This window comes from Pimephales promelas, chromosome 11, assembly GCF_988280905.1.
Source record: "Pimephales promelas chromosome 11, fPimPro1.hap1.1, whole genome shotgun sequence".
NCBI lineage: Eukaryota > Metazoa > Chordata > Actinopteri > Cypriniformes > Leuciscidae > Pimephales > Pimephales promelas.
Window position 1 is genome coordinate 21,380,809 of NC_142779.1, and position 27,842 is coordinate 21,408,650.

General features: G+C 37.9%; 1 protein-coding gene across 9 annotated transcripts; it reads right to left on the minus strand.

The window, feature by feature from the left end:
* Positions 1-20: 20 nt before the first annotated feature.
* trim9 (tripartite motif containing 9) lies at positions 21-27,820 on the minus strand. Of its 9 annotated transcripts, none has more exons than XM_089117182.1 (13): positions 26,781-27,820; positions 20,562-20,657; positions 20,351-20,473; positions 17,098-17,154; positions 14,353-14,463; positions 12,837-12,990; positions 12,549-12,694; positions 9,127-9,265; positions 7,455-7,493; positions 6,914-7,217; positions 6,564-6,668; positions 1,963-2,125; positions 21-1,420 (listed from the first exon to the last, which is right to left on the minus strand). In XM_089117182.1, the coding sequence occupies exons 1-13, from the start codon at positions 27,618-27,620 to the stop codon at positions 1,343-1,345; spliced, it is 2,355 nt and encodes a 784-aa protein (XP_088973308.1). In that variant the 5' UTR covers positions 27,621-27,820; the 3' UTR covers positions 21-1,342. The 9 variants fall into 9 exon arrangements, with proteins under 9 accessions (XP_088973308.1, XP_088973313.1, XP_088973309.1 ...); XM_089117187.1 differs by lacking the exon at positions 17,098-17,154 and adding an exon at positions 21,858-21,905 and having other exon boundaries at positions 26,781-27,819; XM_089117183.1 differs by lacking the exon at positions 7,455-7,493 and having other exon boundaries at positions 26,781-27,811.
* Positions 27,821-27,842: the final 22 nt, after the last annotated feature.

Here is a 27,842-nt window from a genome sequence, read left to right on the forward strand (position 1 = left end):
GAAATGACAGACAGTTTTTTATTGCACTAATCCAGTTTATTGAGCACACAGATAACAATTCAGACACAATAATAATAATAATACATTTCTTATATTGGGATTAATTTATTAAAAAATACAATTTACAATGGGTGAAATTTTCCTGTCACGCACCCAAACATTCAGTTGTTTGTTGAGCTCAACAAACAGATAAAGTAGGCTACAGCACCTGCCCCATTTTTAACCCCACCAGTGGGATTTTAAATATTTGTTTTAAAAATGCAACTGTACATCCTTTATGGTAAACTTATAGCCAATGCTTCAAGCAGCTAAACTATATGCTGTCTTGTTTAAATTTCTCTATTGTTTTATATTGCAATCTTTTATCACATTGAACAAAAGCAGCACCAGTTATTTGTTTAGCATTCACGTTTAGCTTGTGCACATTTGAGGCAGCAAAGGATAAATCAAACGGAGAGAGAGAGAAACAAAAGTGTATTCATTCTCATCTCTCCATAATACATTATGCAAGGATGTGGAAATGCCTGTGTGTTTGTGTCCCAATTAGTGTTTTCTATTCTGTTCAACAAACAGAAAGCCATTACCTCCTCACTGACACACATTCAGCTCATTCTGGCCTTCTCTAATACACCCCAAATGTATGTTTGCTCATCGACAGTGAATATGAAGAGAAGGTTAGAAATATCTCATTCTGAGTTTAGGTTTAGGGATCGGGTTTGGTTAGGGTTTATATTCTGAATTTCAGAATAGGGTTTAATATATATATGAGATTAACTGAGGCATAATATGCGCAATGAGGCTGTAATATAAGATATTGTACTCTCGTTTATGTCCCCATCTGCAGTTAAAATTCCCTTTATATGCAACAGAAAGTTTCTATATAATGTAAAATTCATCCTCTAAGGTCTAACACATCAGTAACTTATTTCTAAGCTTAACTTGAAACAGAGGATTTTATCATGAAACAACACTCTGTTAAGATCCAGTAAGCTTGGAGTTCACATGAGCACCTTTTCCATAAAAACAACAATGACAACATCAATAATGATAATAATAATAATAATAATAATCATATCTAGAAAAAGAGTAAGAAAGAGAGAAAAATGATTCAAGAATTCCAATAATTTACCTCACATACATCAGGGTCAGAGTTAAGGTTAGGGTTAAGTTTGGGTTGAGTTGACCCTAACAAGTCCATTTACATTTCTGATCTCTCAGACCTTGTTAAAATATATTAATGACTGTCAACAGCAAATCCCCTGCCAAGTACTCACAGCTGAATCCATGTGCACTTGTCTGTGCGTGTGTGTCTGTGTATGAATGTGTATCCGTCGAGGACTCTTCAGCAGACTGAGCCTGCAGCTTCAGACTCTCCGGGTGTATAAAAATCAGGAATAGGCAGCCCAGAGTGAAGAGTCACCTATTAAAAGAAATACACACAAAAATAATCAAGATATTATATTACCAAGTTATTGCTCATAACAAAGCCTTATGGTTCATAATATAGAACTGACTTGGAACTACCTGTGAATTAAACTGTTTTATTGCGCACCTTCAAGCCAAACAGAACCGAGTATTAAAACAGACCAGGGTATTAATGTTTTTATTGAACATTGATGGAGCAACATATTTTGTGTGAAAATAAATCATAAAAGTGGTTTGTTTGTTTGTTTGTTTGTTTGTTTAAAAATCGTATAAATGTACGAGGTGGCAAGGTGTTTGAAGATGAACAAAAGTCTTACAGGTTTGGAAGGACATGAGGGTGAATAATTAACTGACAAAATAGAATTTTTGGGTGAACTCACATTTTAAGTGCTAATTACATTTAATAAAAAGTAAATACATGTTCATTTAATTGCAAAAAACATGCAATTAAGTATCCAAAACTATAACTTTTAACAATTTGCACTTGTTTTTTTTTTTAAGTATGCAAAAGCAGTGAATGAATGAAATGAATGTTACCTGAACATTGCGGTTGAGGCTGATAGCTGGGTAGTACATGCCCTCTAGTGTGTTGAAGGCAACGGGTCCCTGTTGCTCATCATTTATCAAAAACAATAGAATCCCACGAGAGAAATCCAGCAGCACACCCACAGTCGCCCCTTTACTTATTCCTCCATCCGTACTGAAAGAGGGAGAAGATAAAGACAGAGTAAATTAAACATAATGCCCTGACCAATAGGGTGAAAGACCTATTATAGACCCAGTTTGACTCAATAAACACATTAAACATATAGAAGAACATTTTATTTGCAACATTTAACGTAAATCTATTAGTGATTTTAGCCTGCTGTTACCCTTGACCTCTCTCTACTGCATGTGAATAATATGAGTTAACAGCAGATGGCAGTAATGCATCAGATTTTTTCACTTTTTATGTACTGTAGCCTACTGTGAGCAATTTCAGACGTTTTTATTAGCTTCATTCATTAATTAAATGAAGCATGTACTTTGTAACCAAGGGCAACAGTGAACATTTGCTGAGATGCTTTATCAGGCTATAATCAGGCAATAATTTCTTTTAATAATTTCATAAATTACACTGAACAAAATTATAAACGCAACACTTTTTCATGAGCTGAACTCCGAGATCTAAGACTTTTTCCATGTTCAAAGGCCTATTTCTCTCAAATATTGTTCACAAATCTGTCTAAATCTGTATTAGTGAGCATGAGATAATCCCTCTACTTCACAGGAGTGGCATATCAAGATGCAGATTAGTCACACCTGTGAGGTGGATGGATTATCTTGGCAAAGGAGAAGTGCTCACTAACACAGATTTACACAGATTTGTGTGAACAATATTTGAGAGAAATAGGCCTTTTGTGTACATAGAATAAGTCTTAGATCTTTGAGTTCAGCCAAAGTCCTTGTAGGCAAGTCATGCCACTCGGCCACCATCTTGGCAACGCCTCCGGGCAGCTATTTCAGACTAACAAGACCAGGCTCCTATCTAAATGAATGGGCAGAGTCAGAACTGCACTTTCACTGGTCACCAGGACATAAAAACTGCATGTATAGAAACAGAAGTAAATTATGATAAAAATCGCTGAAAAAGTTTGATTACTTTGCCCCAAAAATAAGGTTTAAAACCCACTTTTTCCCCACATGCTATACTTTTACTACGCATGTGCAAGGGTTCTCGTCTCTGCTGTTGCAAACATCAAATGTGCGCGTGCATCAGTGGAACCAGACGACAGGCTTAAATGTTTCCCGGTTTGACTGTTAAAAGCAGTCGATTGGCTTTCCAGCAGGAGGGGTGGGACATGTGCATACAACAGCCATCTTTGGCTTTACGGGTTTTCCCTATGTAGTTGTATTGAGGGTTTAGGAAGTCTCTATATAAATTGTCTCTGGTTCAGCTCATGAAAAATGGGGGCAAAAACAAGTGTTGCATTTATAATTTTGTTCAGTGTATATTTTGGTTTGGTTCAAACCTTAAATTATATTTAATAATAATCAAAAATATAAAAAATATTTTCCCCAAAAAATTTTTTTTTAATAAAAATATTTTTTTAATCTAAGATTTCACTTAGGATAAAACTATAAACAATTTGTTAGTCAATGTTTAATTTAATTTATTTAGTATAAATAAAGACAAACATTAAAAAAAATGTCTTGGTTACAAATGTAACCCTGGTTCCCTGAGAAGGGGAATGAGACACTGCATCTGAACAAGACATTATGGCGAATGCCTCCAGCGTGACACTGCTGTCTGAAGCACGTTCTAAAGCGCAACAATATCATTGGCCGGCGACAGTCTGTGACATCACTACCAGTTCGACCGTGAGTATAAAAGGGCGCCTGTCGTGCACGTCATTCTCTTCTTTATCTGAAGCAGCAGACTGATCTCATGAAATTGCATGTGTATGACACGCCAATTCGTATTTCCATTTTTGGCGTGCTATCAACACGCATAATCGCTTTTCAGCGTGTTTATGAATGCCGTTGACTTAACGTTATTACTGTATATATAAATATATGACCTACCCCAACCCCGTCCCTAAACCGACCCGTCACTGGGGTTAATGGCATTTATGAGTCTTCCCATGCCATCCTAGGAAAAAAAATATCGCTCCCCAGATGTAGATCTACATTTTGCTTCGTTTCGCTCTGACATTTGATGGCATGTACATACACGCGGAATCACTCAGACATTAATGGCGTAGACATACACGCAGATAGCTCAAAATGCGTATAGATAACACGCCACTTGACTTGAAAGTGCAGTGTATTGTTCCCATCCTCAGTAAACCAGGATTACATTTGTGACCAAGACGTTCCCTTTCGAATAGGAACTCATACTGTGTCTGAACAAGATCCTATTGGGAACAAATACCTATTACGCCATGCTAAAAGGAAATGTCCAAGTACACAAAAAAAGACACATCAGACTTATATGCCCAACTCAAGTGAACCAGCGGTGGAACTGTCAGTAACGAAATTGCCAACGGCCACTACCCTAGTCTTATGCCCTATACAAGGAAAGCCCTGGCCTTTTTAAACTTCCTACTTACCTCTCAGGGTTAAGCGATAGAGCGATAGAGCCCGTTCTGAGGGGAGGACTCAGGTTTGGTATGTTAGCTCTGAATGCAAGACATCACCTTAAAGGGAACCTGGCCTAGGAATCCCTAACTCCCTAGTCTGTCACTACCTCTAGGGGGAGCAAGAGAATCCCTGCTCTACCTCTAGGATACCCCAGTCAACCCTAAAGACTCACTTATCAAGGGGATCTGCAAAAGCGCTAGCTACTACCACTCAAGCTTGGTGTCTTATAGAGGTATGATTCCAGGAATCGGACAGTGATCATCTCGGAGAGAAGAGGACCCTGAAGACTCGAAGACCCTTAACAGTTAAGGAGGGTCACTCTTCAAAAGAATCTGAAGGCCTGCAGGAAAAAGGGAGTTAGCCGTTTTACTTTTAACTACAACCAGCTGTTCTCATACCAAGATCTCCGATCATACAGTGACTGAAGACATTTTCCAAAGTCGCATTACAACAAAAAGGGTTTGCACGTTTCGTCAGTTACCAAGAGATCAGTCTGAGGCTTGTCTAGTGGATATAAAGAAGGTTTGCAAGAATCCCATGGAGCACTTCTGAGGGAGCAGAGGACTCAACTTAAAGACCCTCAAGTGGGGGTCCTAATCAACGTTCTCCATGAAGACTTAACTATTGAAGGCAAACCCCTCAAACTGCTGTCTTCAGACTAATTTGCACAAGGATATTTACAACAAGAAGGGTTTGCAAATCTGGGCCGAATGGCACATCCCTTCGGGTTCTTGAGAAAGGAAGAGCTCTTCTTGGTGAAAAGAGGAACTATACACCTGAACAAGGAGAGGGTTCTGGTGGGTTTGCAAAGATTTACTAAAGCCATTTTTTGTAAGGATTCTCTAGATCTGCACTGTAAGGGAGATTCCAACTTAGTAGACCCCAATATCTGGGGGAGGAAGCTTCTATCTTGAGCAATCATCAAGTTTGCTGTTGACAGGTACTATAGCAATGTACTGTAGTTGACAGAGTCTAGGAGGGATGCCAATTTTAACTGGCGAGCATCCTCAACTTGTGACTTGTCAGAAGTTGTCCTCACTTGTCAGACATGCTTAGGGTTAGGGGTAGATCATTCCCCAGATCAGCCTGCTTTGCTTATGGAACAGTTATTGTGTGCTGTGCAGCCCCGGACCAGCTCGTTGCTGCATATGCCCTGCCATTCATGACCTGCCATGCAAACAAGATGTGGTATGCAGCGGCTAGGGTGGCAAGGTTTGGAGCCTTTAATGATGATGCCTAAGCCACTGAGAGATAGCTGGCTAGGGTCTCTTCAATGGAAGGCATAAAGACATATTTGTGCTCGCGCATTCCCCTTACATTCACATAACTATCATGATGACAAAGATGAATGCGGGCTGAATATGGTATCTTCCATGATCTATCAATCTCAGCATTGAGATCCAGAAGAAATTGAAGGCTCAACGGAACGGGACAGTTATGACGGTTTGTGTCCAGAAGCTCCTCATATGTGGAGCAGGCAGGCTGGGAGGCCTCACCAGCTTCTTCACCCTCCTCAGCCACAACCTACTCTTCCTGGCTGGCAGACAGCAGAGTGCTATCTGGATTGGATGATGCAAGTGATAGCATGTCCTGATCCAGCAATTCTCTCGTGTCGGCAGCAGAAGAGTAAGATTCATACCTTTCTCAAACTCCTTAGCCAGACTGACTAGCATCTCATTCCCCGCTTTGCCTCGATGTTCGGGGGTCCTGAGCCGCGGAGACGCAGACGCTTGTCCTTCGAGACAAAGGACACATGTGAACGGAGCTTCTTCATTGAGAAGCTCTCACAGTGTGCCCTTTCAGCCCCACCAAGGACTGAACGTGCGTACTCCTCGACTAAGCACATAACGCACAAGTCATGTGTGTCCTCGGGTGTCAGATACCTCTGACAAGGAGGCACACACTTCTTAAAACGTTTGGCAGTAGAGAAAATTCGCCTTAACACGTAACAAACAAACGTCTCCTGAAGACAAAGATTATAATGACGTGTACTACAGGCGCCCTTTTATACTCACGGTCGCACTGGTAGTGATGTCACAGACTGTCTTCGGCCAATGATATTGTCGCGATTTAACACATGGTTCAGACACCGGTCACGCTGGAGGCATTCCCCATAGCGCCTTGTTCAGACGCAGTGCGAATTCCCAATTGAAAGGGAAACAGGTTTACACCATGATTTTCAATTAGATCAATATAAAAATGCACTTTAAATAAATTACACAATCGTTTTACTTTTTTTTCAGTGTATATCAATAAAGAAATTCAAAAATACTAACAATTAATATAAATAAATAATTAATTACTGAAACGACACAATCATTTTACTTTTTCAGTGACTACCATGAACACATAAACAAATTCATACCGGTTGGTGTGCGAGTTGTTATGCATGAACCAGGAGCGATTGTTGTCCACATACATGGCCCAGGCTTTATCATCCTTCCCCAGCATAACGTCCTTCATGACATCAGCCCGGGCGATCCCAAATGCAGGGTCAGGGTGGTTGTCATAGCGATCGATGGTCATCTCCCAGTAGTGCACACCACGAGAGAACCCTGTATTGCCCATGACAACACGATCATCGTAACTGTTACACGTCACCGTGAGGTTGTCGTTGGACAATATAATGTCAGGGTGGGCCGATGCAGAGTCAAAGGTGAACCAGGCAACTGCAGAAAAAGCACACACACATACAGTCATGAAGGCTGGTTGGTTAAGCTCCGATTTACAGTACGAATGAAAGTCCAGATGAATTTAAGTACACAGAGACACTGCAAATAAATCCCGCAAACACACTCTATCATTCACACACACACGCGCACGCACACACACACACACACACACACACACGAAAGGGTGTATGAGGTTAACATAATCATGATGTTCAGATATTCAGGCATTCATACCTGCTGCCAGAGTTTTACTACCATATGAAGGCAGACTCACTGAAATCAAGAGAGAGGAAAAGAGCGAGAAAAGGTTGGAGACCACAAGAAAAGTGGAGGAGGCAGAGAAATGCAGAGAAAAGAAAAATCAGAATGGTGGAAGGAGAGAGAAAAAGAAAGTAACAGAATTGGGTACTAAAAGAGAGGAAGGAAAGCAGCAGATCAGGGAAGCTGGACTTATTCTGCGCTCACATGTAAAGAACAAGTCAATAATGTTAACAGCAAATTAACAATGATGTTAATTTATATTAGTATCAGACATATAGTGGTGCTCATCAAGACCAGTAGACTTTCAGGGTGATGTCATTGGCACTTTCCAAGAATAGGGTAAAACCTAACAAGGTTAAACTAAATATTATAAGAGCATTATATGAGCTTAATTTTAAATGAAGATTTTGCAACAATGTAACCAATGTTTAAGGGCATGCAGTTTTAAAACCATGACTTGTGTGGTTTCATTATTTTCTAGCAAGAAACATTAGAAACTACAAAATATAAATCCTGCACACACTAAAGTTTGCATCATCACAAAAATATTTTAATGAGCAGGCCTACAAATCTATATATATGAGTACTGTGCAGGATTTCTATTTTGTAATCTACAGTATATTGTATCTTAATCCAATGCTTGATTTGGGTGTGCAAGGCACAATATACAGTATATATATATATATATATGAAGAGTTCAGATGCAAAAGCCTCTAAATGCCATTTGAAATTTTCTTCTTTAATGATGATTTTTACCAAACTTGTATATTTAAGTTCAGTAATTTCACTTAAATTGCAATGATAATTACCTATTAATTGTTATTTAAGTGAAATTACTGAACTTAAATATATAAGTTTGATAAAAATCATCATTAAAGAAGAAAATTTCAAATGGCATTTAGAGGCTTTTGCATCTGAACTCTTCATATATTGTAACAATAAACATTTATAATAAACATATAAAATAAATATTACAACTATTAAAATATATTAATATAGTAAAATCTATTCATAGAAATATTTATATTAAATATAGCTACATATAAAAATCAATATTTATAAATATATATATATATATATAAGATACAGGCATTTAAAACTACTTCGCATATAATAAACATATAAAATAAATATTACAACTATGAAAATATATTAATATAGTAAAATCTATTCATAGAAATATTTATATTAAATATAGCTACATATAAAAACAATATTTATAAATATATATATATAAGATACAGGCATTTAAAACTACTTTGCATGCCAGGTTAATTTTGTGTTAGAAACCAGTTTATCAAATGTATCTGATGGTTTTACAAAAAAAAAAAAATGTAGGCCTACAAGCCCTTAAAAAGGCACAAGACACCAAGTATATATATATATATATATATATATATATATATATATATATATATATATATATATCCTATAGTATATGTGTGTGTGTGTATATATATATATATATATATATATATATATATATATATAGTAATCCTATTTATGGAAACTGCCTACTATATTGACATTACTAAAAATCTGATGTTTTATTTTGCACTGACATGCTCCAGCTTCCCTGTGCATTAAGAGTGGCAGCATTCAATAGTAAGGTGTGTGAGTGTAGCAGTGAGATAACATCTCTTACTCTCTGATGTCTGCATGACAAGCGTTTTGCTGTACTGGCCGACTCCACTGGAGTTAAACGCTTTGACACGGGATTTATAGGTGCTGTTGAAGTGCAGACCGTCCACAGTGCAGATCATCTCTGTACCAACATACACTTCCTGTAGAAGAATACATACTTCAGTTAGTAAACACACGTGGCAAACTATGTTTGAAATAGCAAATAGGGTCCTGCTTACGGTATACTGAACATTAAATACTCTATGTGGCCTACTATTTTTTAAACAGTATACATGTTTGTTTCACATGACTCAGTGTTTAAATTGGGCAGTCTAATTAAATTCTGAATCAAGAAAATATGTTAAAAACCCCAGGTATTACATTTGGTTTATTGGTAACATTTTATATGGAAGGGCAGATTGAGTGCATTCACTGATCTATATAATGACAATGTCATTCTATATAGATCAGTGAGTGCATTGCATTGTGGGAAATAGTACCCAACACAAAGTGCAAACTACATTACAGTAAATCAAAGAATCAGGTCGTATATAATATGAAATGTCCGAATTCAATACTATCATACTACTCTTAATATTTCAGGACTAGAAGGGTAGTATGCAACTTCAAATTCAGTTCAGCCCAGATGCATACAGAAAAATGACATTTTTTGCATAGTATGCACATTTTCTGTATGCATGGAATCACTTCCTGTAGAATAAAACATTAAGATAATTTGCTAATTAAAGCTGATGAATATCTTGGGAAAACACAATGTGATACTGTTGCTAAAAATCTGCCCAAAAATGGAGCAAATATAAGAACACATGAACCTGGCTTTCTAAAATAAGAGCTTGGCCTGTTTAGAGGAGAGTAGAGATTGAGTCTATATGTCTGAGGGTATTTGAATTATTATGTGTAAGTGTAAGTGTGAATGTGACTCAGGAGATTTATTCTCTTTAAATATTTTGATGGCACTACCGTTCAAAGTTTGGGGTACACATTTAAAAAAAGAAATTAATACTTTTATTCAGCAAGAATGCATTAAATTGATCAAAAGTAAGAATAAAGACATTTCCATGATTAAAAAAAAATTATATTTTAAATAAATGCTGTTCTTTTGAAATTTCAGAAAAATTTCCAGAAACAAAATAAGCAGCACAACTGTTTTCAATGATAATATAATAATCTTGTTTGATAATAATAAGACATGTTTCAGGCGGGATATGTGATTTTCTTTTTTTTTTTTTACCTTTTTTTTTTCAAAATCACTTGAAATCCTATTCCTAACCCCTTACAGACACTGAGTTAGGAGCACTGAAATGAAAATTAAACAATTGAATCATATGTGGAACGGGCAGGACTCTAAAAACTCCAGCCAATCATTTCCAAGACCACCTAGAATCATTGGACAGAAAATGTGTCAATCAAACGGTCATACCATACCCCCTTCCCCCATCCAAAACTCAAAGCTAGTGACCCAGTCACAGTACGTTCAAGTCGCCCCGGTATAGAGAGAGAGAGAAAGTGAGTAAATGCAATCTCGCACATCTGAGTTTATCATGATTGCACGCTCATGCTCTTGGGTGGAGTCAGGGCCAGCGTTGGAGGAAAGAAGGTAGGACGTTTTGAGTTGTGTATTTTCAAAATCTGTCTGCCGTTCTGCAAATTCCATACCCTACCTTTAAGCAGCCAGCAAATCAGTATTATGTGGGATAATGTGACACTGAAGACCGGAGTAATGATGCGGAAAATTCTGCTTTGTCATCACAGGAATAAATTACATTTTTAAAACATATAGAAAATTGTTATTTGAAATTGTACAAATAATTCACAATATTAATTCAAATTAATAACATTAAAAGATCTCACCGATCCCAAACATTTGAACGGTACTGCATGAAACCACAAAAGTGGCCACTTGTGATCACCTCAGATGAATGTCAATACCAAGTGTAAAAAGCCAACGAGTGACAGTGGTGCATGCATATGTGCGTTCGTGATCATGTAAGTGTGTTCGTGAAGTGGTCCTCTAATATATAAATAGACTTCTGCAGTGAGAGGTATGAATCATCTTTAGACTCCGAGATGAGACACCATTTTTGTGGACTTAACTTGATGATCTAAAGGAATATATGCATGTCCCTTGTCACTCAAATGAACATCACTGATTCTGACTGCCCACATCCAAATGACAAACCATGTTCAACAATATCACTTTATTAATACAGTACACACTGTTCATGTGTATGAACACACACGTACACCCTCATCCACTGTCAATGTTTCATCTAATGTTTCTTCTTGCTGAGTAAAACATCTACTGGACAGACCATTCAGCTTGCCAAGCCGAAACATCACATCTAACAATTATGCAGTGTTCAGTGTCCACTTCGAGATAGTAAAATAATACTACACCAATAAATAAATAAATAAATAAATAAATGCAATAACATATGGCTTCTGTGGGAATCCATTTGTTTGGAATAGTCATCATTATTGCATTTTTTGCTCGGTGCTGCTATGAACTTGAAATCTCTGTACGGTTTTATGATGTGTAAATTTGACCAGCCCAACTGAGTTCCAGACTTTTCATGCCAATTGCGACATATCCAAGTGAAACGGCTTTTCAAACAAGAAAAATTGTAGGGTGGGGCTTGATATTGTCTGTCTGGGAATTGATTGGATGGTTGTGGTTAGCTAATGCTATGATCTGAAGTGATTGACAAGCTGCCCCAAAACACATCATCAGAGCAGAGAGCAGATTTCTCTGCAAGTGTGGGGGGATTTATTACATAATATGAGGGTACATTAAATAAATAATGATCTCTACATGGATAAATCATTTACAATAAATATAAATATTCCAAATATTCTATGTTTTCTTGGTGACTTTAAGCTGAAACTTGTTTCATCTATCCAACCTTACATGAATTTTTCATGATCCAGAAGGATTTTTCTCTTAAGCAAAATGCATGTTGATGACTTGAGAGTATTTAAAGTAACACCTGAATAACACATATTACATTCAACCAAATGATCTACTAAGCTTTTAAAAAATTTTTTTTTATTATCCTTTGTCATGTCTTATCTTTTCTAGGGAACAAAGTAAGGATAGTACTGGTGCCCCTTTAATATTAGGGGCAACATAGAGTGAACACTCCACAGAACACTATTTTGTTGAAATGAATATATCATTCTAAAGGTGATGATACACAGGGCAACTTTTTGAGCAATGTTGCCATCAGTAGGGAACCAGATGAGGCACAGGGCCCACGACCCATCTAAATTACCCAGATTTGCCCATTTTCAATGGGAAAGTGCCCAGGCAACAATCGCTCTGCAAGATTGCCCAGCAACATTGCTCAAAAAGTTGCCCTGTGTATCATCACCATAAGAAAGCAATTTGCACAGAAAAGTTCACTGCGTGCATGTGACACTCACTCTGAACTGGCCTCCAGTCCCATCATCCAGTTCTAAAATGTAGCCATCCACAGCGATGGTGGAGAGAGGCGGCTGCTTCCAGGACAGAGTCGCACTGTTGGTTTGAGTACAGCACTCCTCTAACTGAAGAATAGGAGCAGCTGGAACTACACACACACACAAAGCCACAAACAAAGACAGACAGGGTTATTTTGGGTCCAGTGTTCTGACTTACTGTGTCATTAAAGAAAGCCATGCAAAAATGAAACACACCCAATCACTCACACACACACACACACACAGGCTCACCCTTCATCTGGACGAAGTCTAACTGGTGTATGGTCTGCAGCAGGGGTCCGCTGTCCAGCGTCAGGTCAAAGTCACTGCTCATGCGAGGGGTCAGAGAGCCCTTCCCCCACTGGTTCTCCGTCATATGGACCCGTCTTATCAGAGCATCAGAGATCTACACACACACAGAGATTCAGAATATATTACACGGCATTAAGTCAAATTAATGAAGTGTTGCAATTATGTAAATGTATGACCTTCTGTTAATTTAATAAGATTCCTCAGAGCAGGAAACATTTTGTGATGAGAAAAGTTTTGGAAGGCAAAGTGTCATTGAACAGGAGTGACAAAACCAAAGTTTCCTTGCCCTTTACACTCACAAAGAGCAATATCTAGTATTGACACACTGATGTTAAAGGGATACTCCACTTTTTTTTGGAAATAGGCTCATTTTACAACTCCCCCAACGTTAAACAGTTAAGTTTCACCGTTTTCAAACACATTCAGCCGATTTTCTAATATTTAGAAGAATATCAGTAACCAGACAGTTTCTGGTCTCATTGACCTCCATAGTATATATTTTTTTCCTACTATGGTAGTCAATGAGGCCAGCAATTGTCTGGTTACTGATATTCTTCTAAATATTAGAAAATCGGCTGAATGCAATTGAAAATGGTGAAACTCAACTGTTTAACTTTGGGGGAGTGATAAAATGAGCCTAATTCCAAAAAAAAAAAAAAAAGTGGAGTATCCCTTTAAAGTTCTGGCAAACACCAATAAGATAATTACGTTCATGGTCAATAACCGATGATATTAATGTGATATTAAAATAGATTATTTTAATTTTTAAAATTATTTATAAAAACACTATTTTTTTTAATTAGTTAAAATACTATTTTGTTCAAACTAAAAGATTAAACACTAAAAGCTCAAATCAAAATGCTGCATGTGAATTGAGATTATGTACAGCATGAAAAATGGATATTCATTTTAAGAATTGCAAAAAATTAACAGTTTTAACAAGTTATTAGTGTTTTTAAAGATTAACTTCAATGAGTGTTTAATGATAGCAAAGGTAATCTAAATAAAAAAACTAAGAAATGAGCATACACAAATATCTGATATCTAAGAAAGCTTGTTTGAGCCACAGAATATAAAAAATAAAAAAGGTGATTGCGACTTTTGCAAGTTTATATCTGACAATTCTGACTTTTGAACTCTTACAAGAAAAAGTAAGTTAAAGTTAAAATTAAATAGAAATAAATGTTACATTTAATTTTCTAAATCTAAATTTCATTTTCTTATTGACCAATGAGGTTTTCAGAGAGGCGGCACAGTTTTGGAAATCCAATTTTTCTTTATGTCAAACTGATTTGGATCTTTCTACAATCAGAGAAAATGATTGTTGCCAGGTGTAAACAGGCCCAATGGATCTTAGACATTCCCATCCAAGTTTGCTTAGATCTTCCTCTGGCGTGTAAGCACCCTAACTTTGCGGCCTTTGCGAGGTTTGTGCTATATTAAAAGGGTCAGAGACCTGCAGGAAGCCGCTGGGGTCGTTCTCTTTGATAACCTCCAGACAGTATTCCATCAGTCCTGTGGTCTGCCTCAACTTCACCGTGCAGTGAGATATCTGATCACGAACCACCTGCGATAAAGAGGCAGAAAGAAAGAGAAAGAGAATGAATCCATGATAACTGTTCAGTGGCTGGGTTGCTAGGCAACAGCAGGACCAATTGTCAGCATCCTCTCTGAGCAAGCAACACATCACTGACCTTTTTCACACAAAAAAATTGCACTTCATGCTTGCATATTCCACTGGGTGAATGTGTGTCTGAGTGTGTCCCTCCTCCTTCTACTTAAACCTACTGGCTACATTCATTTTACATGACGCACACGTTCACACTGATGCACACACACACACACACACACGTCCCTCCAAAGCCAATCTTATACCAAAATGAATCAAACATTAGACACTTAATTTATGAGAAGCAAAAGAGCCATTCACATCCAAACAGAATGAGGAAGAAATAGGCAGAACTGAAGAAAGCCACTGGACAAAACTAGAACCCCAACATCTTTGTCACCATGGGAACAGGCCTGAGGCACCATGGAGACAAGACGAGAGAATAGGCCTACATGAGATGCCAGCAAAAGCACATGACTAATGGTATAGGGGAGTTTTAACAATTTTAATATTACATTTTTTACATTTCCCTGTACACATACAGTATTTACCAATTACCGTTACAGGGATCATTCACCCAAAAATTACTCTTATGACATTCCAAACCCATGAGACTTTCGTTGATCTTCATAATGAAAGCTGAGAGCTTTCTGTCCCTCCATATCGTAAAACTAATCCATGTGAATTGAGTGGTTTAGTCCAAATTATCTGACGAGACATGATTGCTTAATATGATGAACAGATTTAATTTAGATTGAACTTTTAATTCACATTTTAACATCTATTAGCAAAAATAAACAGAAGCTGCTCAACCGAACCTGCTTGAAGCGTGAGAACAAACGTCATTGGTTCTTGCAGAAGCTCAAACGTGCTGCGTAACACGGGAATGAACCTCATTGGTTCTCACATATCAAGTGAACATGCTTGAGCTTCAGTTTACCACATCTGATGTGTGTGTTTATTAATGTTTATGTGAATAAAAACCTAAATTCAGTCGCGTCAAAGTATCAGTTGCGTTGCTGTCAATGGAGGGACAGAAAGCTCTCAGATTTCATCAAAAAGATCTTCATTTGTGTTCTGAAGATGAAAGAAAGTTAAACAGGTTTGAAACAACACAAGGGAATGCAATTTTTGGGTGAACTATCCCTTTAAGAGTTCAATAGCACCTTTTCAAAAATACAGGTAAATCAGTTGGCAATTTACCAGTATGCGAAGTTGTAACATTACCAGTAAATTACCGGTATGATACTGCTGTGTGTGAACAAATGGAGAATTCCAAACAGCTTCATTATGACACACAAGTGCCCTGCTCCCTCCAAAGTCCCCACTTCAAGGGCTCTGCCCTCCGGATTGAGTAGGGCATAAGGATGCTCACTTCCGATTGGAATTTGCTCAAAGAATGAAGATTACCACACGTACAAGGTCCGAATGTGCTGATTTAAGAAGCTTGCTTTGAAAAGAAAAAAAAAAACACCTTGCTACAGTAAAATCATTCTGGTAATTTTACGGTAACTTTTGGGATTACTGTGTGAAAGTGTATTAACAGTATAGGGGGAGACCAGGACAATTTTAATATAAAATTTGTATATTTCCAGTAATAACTCACAGACTATTAAATATTATTGAGTTAGTGTCATCACTCCAGCTTGAAGAAATTTGGATTATACGCTGATTTCACGCAGCAGCCATTTTGAAATCAAAAGCGAGGCTCCGGAGGGAAGAACCCCGGAAGTACAGATAGACAACAATGCCTTGGACTATACCAACCTGAAGGTGCTTTCGCGATTTACACTATTGGATGTTAATATCCAATATAGGATAGGATGTATATAGTTCATTCCTTCTTCTTCTTTTTTTTACTTTCTGAACTACATATAAAAAATAATTTTATTTATAAATGAATTTCACTGTATATAGTCACACAATCGTACATTAAGTACGTACATTTTTAGAATAACTCATTTCTACATTAAACACAACAATATTGCATTCGCGGCTCTTCTATGATTAAAGGTGACACTTCTGGTTTTCTTCCCACTGGCGCCATTTCAAAATGGCAGCTGCATGAAATCAGCGTATTAACATATTTAATTAAACAGCAAAAAGAGTAATTGAAGATTATGCAACATTTTAATATAACATTTTTTAAGTTTCCCCTTATAACTCACAGACTACTACAAAATACAAAAAGTAATAGAAGATTACGTAAAACTTTAAAGAAATGGTGCTTTAAAAATATTAATATTTAGCATCTCTCCACTGACAGAGACAACTAAATCAGGGTCATGTTAGTGCATAATAAGCTGTATGATGTTCCTAGAGTACAGGACCATAAAAAAACATACTGGTTTGCTATTTAATTACTTGTAATTCCATTTCTGCATTTCAACTAAAGAGAATCACAGCAAACTAGGTGCAGTCTCAGTGGAGCAGCTTGGGAGTCTTAGTCAAGGACACAATGACTCCATTTTAAACATAAATCTTTCCGTTAATAGCCCAGATTTTTAACCATTAAGCTGCTTTCCCCCTATGATAGCAAACCTTTTAATATGGCACAGAAGCTTGGGCTAGAAACAGGCTGATTTGACTCACCAACAATGGTTGCTGATTAGCCCTGCTGCCTGAAGCATGAATCCATTCTGAATCCAACTTTGGCAGAAAAGAGATTTAATGAATTTTTAATGGGAAAATAGAAAATACCCTCAGTGCCAGTCATCTGTTGCCCTAATACAGAAATGTGTAGAGATTTCCATGAATTAAAAATTTATGCACATAATTCTTTTTTTTTTTTAAATGCACGTGCTTTCGGAATATTTAAAGGCAAAATATGTAAGAGATATGTTAGCCATATGATGACGCTTTGAACGAGAGTGGAATCATGGGAGTGGTCGTCTTCACCTCCACAGCCGATGGAAAGCAATATGACAGGACCCATGCAGAAATCATGTTAATGGGTGAGCTAATGGATTAAGTCTATTCAACTTGGTGCTTATGTAGACTGTAACACTGAAGCAGTGTTAAATTTAATGAGATAATTAAGAGATTAATTGAGTGATGATTGAAGACACCTGATGATAACAAGCAGAATCACTGAAGGAGAATAATTTTAAGTCACCGTTATGCTGATCAGTGTTTGTTTAATTGGGCTCTTGACACTCAACTCAATAAGTTTATATTTTATTTGACTGCTGTAACTCAGTTGTAACCAGATGAACAAATAGAAAAGTTGATCTGATGGTGGTGACTGTGTTTTAATATAATCATTATTTCATAATTATTAGAATTTAATTTTTGAAGTCATATAAAGCTGAATCGTGTTCACCTTATGGATTATAGCAGCACTGTTTAAAAAGCATAATATTTGTAACATTTAAATTATAATCCAAATATTCTCTTTAAAGTCGGCATGAAATCAAATTTGACAAATTATCTTTTTTATGTAATACTGTAGTATTTATTATAAATGATTTATCTGTGCACTTCATTATTTTTTAAAAATTCATGTACCCTTATAATCTTTAATCAAAGACATTACCCTTCCCTCCCCCATCGAAATTACCTCTCTTCTATTTCGGTCACGTGGAGTGGCGAAAATGTGCGGCCAGATCAGATGAGGGTGCGGCTATCTGCCGAAGGACGAAATCAAGCCCCGCCCTACTTTTTTTTTTTCTAATTTCATTATTTTAGACACATAGAGATCAAGAATCAGCCCGTGAATCTCAACAATGGTGACACTTATAAAGCATGTTGCAGTGCATTCTGGGTGCCACCAATCAAAACTCATTCATGGCTCCCATAATGCATTTCTACATGAATAAATAATGAGCTTATGTTCAGAGGTGATCTGTTTATCACCATTGCTGAGATTCATATGCTAAATCTTGATGTCTGTGTGTCTAATAATAATAATATACAGTATTATGTATAAGAACAAACTTTAAAGAAATTGTTGGCATTAATATGTAATCATTGAAAATGTTATGCTGTACAAGAACAGCGTTGCTCTAATTAATAACATAAATCTAAATCAGAAATTGGGCTTTAAATGAGTTTAGGATTCAGGTCAAAAGATTGTGATATAACGATTATGTTAAGACACAATCACCACCATCAGATGACTTTTTCTATTTGTTCTGACTGTCCATCTGACTGTTATAACTGAGTTACAGCAGTCTAACTAAATATAAAGTTAATGATCAAAGGGACAAGAGCCCAACTAAAAGACACACTGATCAGATTAACGGTGACTTAAAAATTATGGGTTTCTCCTTCAGTGATTCTACTTGTTAACATCAGGTGTCTTCAATAATGCTCAATCATCTCTCAATTATTCACTTAATTATCTCATTAAGTGTTACTTATAACACTCTTGAGAGTGGACTCATACTGTATAAAACACTGAGCATTGGTAATTTAACACTGCTGATTTTGCTGTATACCTAAATATTGGTATAAGTACATAAGTACACTTGAAATCAACACTAAGTGAACTTTATTGTTTAAATACATTTAAAAAATCGTCAAGTTTGGTGAATTAAACAATTTAAGTCAAGTCAACATAAGCACCAAGTTAAGTAAACTTAAATATGCATGTTTTGGGAGACCCCATACTCAATTAAATTGAGAGAACGAGTTTACTCAAATCAATTGAGTTCAATTAACTTATTAGGATTTTCAGTGATGATTATGCATATTTTACAATTAAATTTATGTTTAATGTTCGTCTCCTTCTTCCCTGAATTTGAACTTTGTTACAGTTTGTTACGTTTGATCACTTAAATTCACATTATTTTTTTTCAATTCTAACTTAACAGCCGTAGTGCTAAATTGAACTCATACAGGTCACTTCATCTGGCGAATTAAAATTGTGGTGTAATGCAGCACTATTTTACTTGATATTTTACTAAGATAACCTTGCTTTCAGGAATATCCCCCCTGACCAGAAACCAGAAACGAAGAATGCAAAAAGCAACTCACAAAAACAGACTAAAACACAGGGCTATACACATACACACACACACACACACACACACACACACACACACACACACACACACACACACACACACACACACACACACACACACACACACACACACACACACACACACACACACACACACACAGGGAAACAAGAAACACCTGAGGGACTGTTAATAACTAATCAGGGTTGCTATGGTAACACAAACAAGGGAAACAGGAGAGGAGAACACAGAAAGAATAGAAACACTTCAACTTAAAAGTCCTTACAAGACACAGCGCACAGGCATTGTGACATGTTCGTGCTGCCTTAAATTTTTAAGTTTATTCAACTCAACTCAAATATCCAAGTTGTCACTTAGTACTTCACATTTCAAGTTGACTAAAGTTAAAATTTTAAAGCATGTACTTGCTTTAAGTTGAAACAACTAATTATTTTTTACAGTGAATGCTGATTTCAAAGTTCAAAAACGTTTAAATAAACTAAACACTTTAAGTTATCAATGTGTTTTTCTGTAGGTCTTACAAAGCAACTGAAAAAATAAATAATAAATGAATCCCCTTGCTTGCAATAAAAAATGTGTTAAATTAATTTCATCAGTTCTATTAGCACACACTAAAAATCTTCAAGGTGGCAGTCACTAAACCTCCAATTAAGAAATCAAACTGTGACTCGTGTGATTTGGCTTTTTTCCAACCTTCCTTTTACCTCAAAAACACAACAGAGAGCTGTCGTTCTGCTTTTGCGGTCGATTTGCATTGCATGAATGAGCTCCTCAAATGAAGAACGCCACCCAATAACTGAGATTATTTTTTCTAATCTCTTCAAGAACTCAAGGAGTGTTTCGTGAGTGGTTGTGCTTACTGAGAGTTTGTGTTCATGTTCTTTGGTCACTCTGCTGAGAAGCTGAGCTTTCCTGCGGTTGAGAGCTTCGATCAGAGCATCACATTGGGCGACCAAACATGCCTCGAATTCAACTCCATTCTCCTAGAGCACATAAGGAGAGGACAGAATCAGATCACATCACAAATGCACCGTATGAGAGTATAAGTGTTATTTTGTGTGTTTGTTGTACCTGTATGTGTTGTACCATATTTCTGAGCTGAACCAGGAACTCTTTAGCCTCTGTGGCCCGGTCAGACAGAACATTCAGTGCTTGAGAGAGCTGTCCCTGGAAAGATAAAGGCATAAGGTAAGAGAGATGAAACGATATAAATAAAGGGCAAGTGAACTTTACTTAACTAACTTTACTAAAGCTTGTTCTGCACAAAGGACAACAGTCTTATTATTTCAGGTTAGTATATTGTGAGTAAATAATCATACAAAACAAGTGAATTTTATTCTTTTTGTTTTAACATAAAATACACTAGAAAGTTTTTTTCAAACCTTTATTTTGAAATAGTGATGAACATGAAAATCATGAAAGAATGGTAGAAATCTCAGTTTGTTTTTATGCCAATAGTTCAAAAGACAACATCCATTCAATTTTAGAAAAAAATATCTGAAAATGTTTTAAATATAAAGAAAAAAATTCACCATTTGTGATGTGGCAGCCAGCTATAATAACACATTATGCGTGTTCTTTGTATGTGTTTCTTTGAGGTTGAACTCATATCAAAATATGTCACACTTCCCTTACTACTTCTGAATAGGATGCTAACTAAGAAAATTGTGGAAATAATGGTTCAGATTAGTCAAAACACATGGAAATGGAGGCGCCCATATATTTATATGGGCAGTAATGGAGTCTGGTTTTGACATAGTGAAAATGTTTGGTACTGACCCAAACAAAATCTTACTGAAAGCAAATTTTTTTTTAGATATCAACCTAAAATTTGAAACACAACTTGTTCAGAGTGTTGGCTTTGATTTTCTTGCAGTTTTAGAGCCCACCAGGTTTTCAAAATATGAATAATTACATTTTAACATTTTCATAAACTCAAACTGGTTTCACTTTCTTAATTTATTTAACTTCCACAAAAATCTGCCAAATGACTTCTTTAAAACAAGACCAATCTTACATCTATATTCCAAAGCATTCTTAAGTTCGGATTGTGCATTTTCATGTTTATTCAAAAAAGGGGACGTGACGTGACACTTAATATAATTTTTTCAGTACTCTTAACACTTTATTTAACACAGTTCAGAGCCGTTCAAACTGCTGCAACAGGGAACCAGGGATCTACATAAAATGTGTTTTAGAGAGGAAGTGACATAATTTGTGAGAGGTTAGTGATTAAATCTGTCATTTAAAGAGTGGGTGAGAGAATAGGAAGAGGAGTGCATGTGCGTATGTGTGTGTGTGCGTCAGGCACAGCCCAAAGGATGTTGCTTTAGAGTGGGAAAAATATCCCATTATAAATGTTCTCACATTGCTATGACAACCATCCGCCGAGAGACCTCCACTTTCATTTGTGGTCTGTTCTCAAACGAGGAACAAAAGTGAGAGAACAAGGAATGAAACATAGTGCTCCAAATTTCTCTCTATGGCCTACATACTACATTACAACACTATATGATACAGCATTACACTCCATAACATTACATAGAGCCCTACATTTGACAGCCTTACACACTAAACCCCTATACTAACAGACTAACACCTGACATACTAAAGTCCTACAATGAGAACCCAGCAGGGGCAATGTTACAGAAACATCCTATCTTAAATCTTTGTCCTAAATGAGAGCTAAAATCACCATGGTTACTAGACAAATAAGACTAGATTCTAGTTGGGATGGTTCTGTAATAAGAGCCCAGTTGCTACAAACCCATTGGTTAAATAGACATTTCAGACATTATTAGTAGGCAAGACAATCAAAGAAGTTGAGTCCGTGCGTCAAGTGCAGAAGCTGGCTTCAGAAAACAGACGCATGATCGTGCCAGCATTTCCAGGTTTGCAAGGCTGTCGTCACAGAAGGAAGTCTCTTCTTAAGTTGGCTCACAAGAAAGACAGCAAACAGTTTGTTGAAAGCAACCTGTCCAAGAGCATGAATTTCTGGAACCATGTCCTGTGGTCTGATGAGACTAAGATAAACGTGTTTGGCTCAGATGGTATCCAGCATGTGTGGCGAAGCTCTGGTGAGGAGAACCAAGAACATTGCGTCTTGCCTACAGTCAAGCATGATGGTGATAGCATCACGGTCTGGGGCTGCTTGAGTGCCGCTGGTACTGGGGAGCTGAGCTTCATTGAGGACATGGATTCCTACATGTACTGTGACATTCTGAAGCAGAACATGATGCCCTCCCTTCAGAAACTGGCCCGAACGGCATGATAACGACCCCAAACCCACCACCAATATGACAACTGCCTCGCTGAGGAAACTGAAGGTGAAGGTGATGGAGTGGCCAAGTGTGTTTCCAGACCTGAACCCTGTTGAGCATCTGTGGTGATCCTCAAGAGGAAGGTGGAGAAGCGCCATGTGTCCAACATCCAGCAGCTCGGTGATGTCATTATGGAGTAGAAGAGGATCCCAGCAATAACCTGTGCAGCTCCGGTGAACTTCATGGATTAAGGCAGTGCTAGTTAACACTGGTGCTCACACAAAATATTGACACTTTGGACAGAGTTTTGTTCACTTAGGGTGTACTCACTTTTGTTGACATGATATTTTGACAATAATGGCTGTGTGTTGAGTTATAATCAGAGGACAGTACTTTACTGCAATACAAGAAGCACATTGACTCTAAAATATATCCAAGTTTCATTTCTATATTGTTGTCCCTTGAGAACATATACAAAAATGTTTTCTGAAATGTGACGGGTGTACTCACTGTATGTTAAACCAGTTCCAAAATCTAACGCCAGCCTTTTTCACTGGACATTTTTTTTTTTTATCACAATTAAGTGAATAGTCAGTAAACATTATGTAAAATAAATAATCATGCAAAATAAGTTAAAAACAAATGTAAAAAAATATGTACATCTGACACTCTCTAACAGTCATATCTGTGGACTATTATTTTACTAATTAAATACTAATTGAAATATGTTGCACTGTTGCAAAAAGCAGGAATATATTCCCTCCAAGTAAAAATCTCTCATAGCATCAACACACAGGCCTCATTTCCTTCTTGCGGTGTAAGCGTCTGCGTAATGTATGTGACACTGACACCGAGAGATAGATGGAGAAAATGAGAGAAAAAGTAGCATATGGGGTCCTGAGGCTAAAGCAAAACTACAATCTGTTTAGTGAATGACGAGCAAGTGTCTGCAGTGCGGAAAGAGGCCATTTTCCTCTGATATGAGGCCAGCTCACCAGTGTTCAGTGAAAAAGCTACAGATGGGACCGTAGTAGAGGACACTGATCCAAGATCTTCTCTCTGTGTGTGTGTGTGTGTGTGTGTGTGTCCCAGGTGCTAAAAGGGGGAGCTGTATTTGGGTCTGCCATAAAGCTGCTGTCCCAGTTCAAACTGATATTATGCAATCACAACATCACACATGAACAGAGAGTAAAGTAACTGAACCAAAATGATGTAGCTTAGCACAAAGAATAATAGTGCATGAATTAAGAAACTTTGTAACTGCTCTCACATCTGCCTGCCCATAAAAATGTCTCCATATCTTCTTCAAAATTGAAAGAGGGGTGAATATTAGTATCATCCAGCAGTCAAATTAAATGCAACCACATGCCTTAAATGTCCTATTTTCAAATGTACTATTATTTTATTTCATTTCTAATTGATAGAGTAAAAATGTATAGTGATTTCTCAGTCAATATTTGACATACAAAACTGTTCAAAAGATTTGTTAATGATTTTGAAGAAGTCTTTTACACTCACCAAGGCTGCATTTATTTAATCAAAAACCATTAAAACGGTAATGTTGTGAAATGTTTTAAAAAGTAATATATTCCTGTGGAGACAAAGCTGAATTTTCAGCATCATTACTCCAGTCTTCAGTATCACATGATCCTTTAGAAATCATTCTAATATGCTGAGTAGCAGCTCAAGAAACATTTCTTATTATTATCAATATTTAAAAAGGTTGTGCTGCTTAATATTTTTGTAGAAACTGTAAAAAAAAAAAAAACAGGACAATTGGATGAGTGAATAGAAGCAGCATAAAGGAAAGTTCGCTTTGGTGCATTCTGTCTGAACAGCTCATTTTCTCATTTCTGTAGACTTCAGAAGAATACCAGGTTGCTTTATCAACTGGATGGTTTATTTTAATGGTGTCCTGCATTGGAGGATTATATGTTTGTTCAGAGAATTTGACCACATATTGCTTTGTAAATGAGGAATTAACAGTTCACAAAGAAACTTTTGTTAACCCTTAAATGGATACCTCAGGTCTTTAGTTACCCTCGACGTCATTCACTACCGTCCTTCTCATTCGTTTTTTAAAGTTAGATATCAACCTCCTCCTCAGTATCCCTTAATCAATTCATTATAAACAATACAACAAGAAAAAAATATAAAATTACCTTTTTTCCTTTTCATTCACAATGATGAAGTGCTGTTTCACTTATAGTTACAGCAGGCAGAAAACAACAGAATAGGAAATATCATCAGCAATTGAAATGGCTCAGTGACAAATACTGAAAGCAATCGAATATTAGTGTCACTGTCACTTGATGGTGGATCTGGTGAAAAAGCTGTCAGCGATCAAAATATTGATTCTGAACATGTTGAAAACATAGTTTTGAGAATATGTTTGAGATCTCGAATATGAACCAGATGCTGAATGTACTGGGAAATGAGCTCTGATGAGGACAGTGATGATGAACTCAAACTGAACTCTTCAAGCTCCAAAAGGTAACAAAACATGCTATATTTTATTCTTCCTCTAATATCAGGAGAGTTTTATATTATCACGAGTCACGACTGGTGAAAATCCATCTGTGTTAGATACAAATCGCTAAAGACCCAAATAAGTTATAATGAAACGTTCCTGCATTTAAGGGTTAACAGATAAGCAGCCAATTGTATTGAATCTCACAGCAACTGCGTCACAAACTGTGTGTAAATTATTTCATAACGCTTAGCTGTACATTATGGCTTTATATGGATGTTTTCAAAACACTTACTCATGCACAATAGAGAGTTGGTGTTCGTACCGTTTCCTATGCAATCATAAAAGTAGCCATTCACTGACAAGCCTTAAAGAAGCCGCCCCTTAAAAACAGATCATTTCAGACAGAGGGTCAGAATGAAGGAAGAAAATAACAGTTCTTCCACATTTTTTTGTACAAAAAAAAACTTTAAGTGAAAAAAATCCATGTCATGACCCGTTTAAATGTAATCTTTAGCAAATCTCAGAATGAATATTAATTTTTATATTTTACATATGTTGAAGTGCCTAAATTCACTTGGCAGTTAATGGCTTATCATATCACCCAGCATTTTAATATCAATGCATCGCCAATATTGTCTCACACCAACAAAAATATTTCTAAATTAAAAGGGTAATGTACAGATATGACTTTTGGGTGCCACCTTAAACCATGTGCTTATTGATCCATCATCTCCATACCTGTTGATTGCTCATGTTTATGGTTTCTGATTACATAAAAAAAGGTCTAGCTGAGAGTCACTCTCAATTTTACATATTGACTCGCATAGTGGTGCACGTTAGGACTAAGAGAAAGAGAGGGGACTCTTCCCTCATTCTTTGGCTCTCCATTGGATACACTCCTTTCTCCTTCACAGACAGACAGTCAATCAGCTCTGCCTCATGTTGCTACAACAACAGGCCAGTGTCACAGCGGTTATGCACATTCCCATGAGGAATCCAGACACACACACGAGCAACCTGTATATTTGAGTTCAATCAACGAATAGATTTGAATTAAAACGTGCATACACCACAAGAGAATTAAACCTCCATCCCTATAAACCAGCCCTGACCGTGCACAGCAGTTCTCATAGATGCCTCAAAATCCAAAACATATTTCCATGTTTGTACCTTTTCCAGTCAAATCTAAACCGGAGAGCTGGAGCACAAGTGTTTTTCATTTGGCCTGAATCATGGCTGGCTGTGCCGTGCGCTGTGTTTTAATTAGACCGGTGGTGTCTCTCCCATCACAATGACAAGTCTTACTGCACTATCACAGACCCTTATACTAAAACCAGTGCCCTCAGCAGGCTGAAAAAAACAACATTTAAGCTGCTTTTAGCTTGATTTAAAAGGGTTAGTGGCATTCTGAATACCAGACTGTGAGACATCTAGACCAGGATGTTTATCTGTGATACCAGCTAAAACCATTTGGCCAGAGATGCTTTTTTAGTCATTGGGGGGGAAATGTAATAGATAAACAACAACAATAACAACAACCTCAACCAGTTTCCCCACCTTGTGGAGCTTCCACATGGCCCCCAGCGCTTTGACCTCATGAGTGGAGTGTTTGCCGTCCTCCAGACACTGGTAGCACACTGGGGTCTTACACTGGACGCAGTACATACTCAGGTTCTCCAGCTCGTGCTCGGTGCAGGTGGAGATCTTCCGGGGGCTCGCGCGACGGCTGATTCTGCCTTGCGCTGGCGGCACGAGCCGGTGTTTAGCCAGCGGACCCCGAGGCGGGTGGCACCGGAGGCGGCACGGGTCGCAGTAGAACACGTCGCACTGCTCGCACATGACCGTCGCCTCGCGGGGACTCTTCTCGCACAGCTGACACTTTAGCGCGGCCGCTTTACTCTGCTGGTACCGGTCCACCACTCCCTCGAGCACGCGGTTCTTGGGGAAGCCCCGGAGCCCCCGGTCGTCCAGAGTCAAGCTGCGGTGGCACTGCGGGCAGGTGAGGCAGGAGTTCCGCGGGACCGGCGGCAGGACGCCGGTGTGAGGCAGCAGGTGGTGTTGCGCCTGGGTCGGATGAGGCACGGTAGGGGGGAAAACTCGCACCCCGTTAGGGGACTTCTGGCACGGGGTGGTCGGTGCGCTCACGAACCCGCCGTAAGAGCCGTATCCACTGTCCGCCTCGCTGTACAGGCTCATCTTATCCAGGTCCAAGTAATCATAATCGGAGACGCCGGAGCCGGACGCGCGGCTGCTCTGCGGGGATTCGGCGTCGGGCGTCTGCACAAGGATGTTTCTCGCGCAGGCCAGGCAGATATTATGCGAGCAGGGCAGTATGATCGGCTCGCGGAAAAACGAGCCGCACACCGGGCATTTTAACTCCTCTTCCATTTCATCCATTTTTGTCGTTCGAGACGGATTCGGAGACTTCCTCTAAACGAATATTCCCCAACGATGGCAACTCCGCACGGACGCGTCTCCTTCGCGCTCTCCGTCCTATGCACCGGAGGATAGAGGAGGGGGCGGTATAAATCCAGTGGGCGTAGGCTGACTGGGGCACGAGCGCCAACAGCTACTGCATAAAATCTCTGTCAGTTTATGCGATGAGCTCCAGGAATCCAA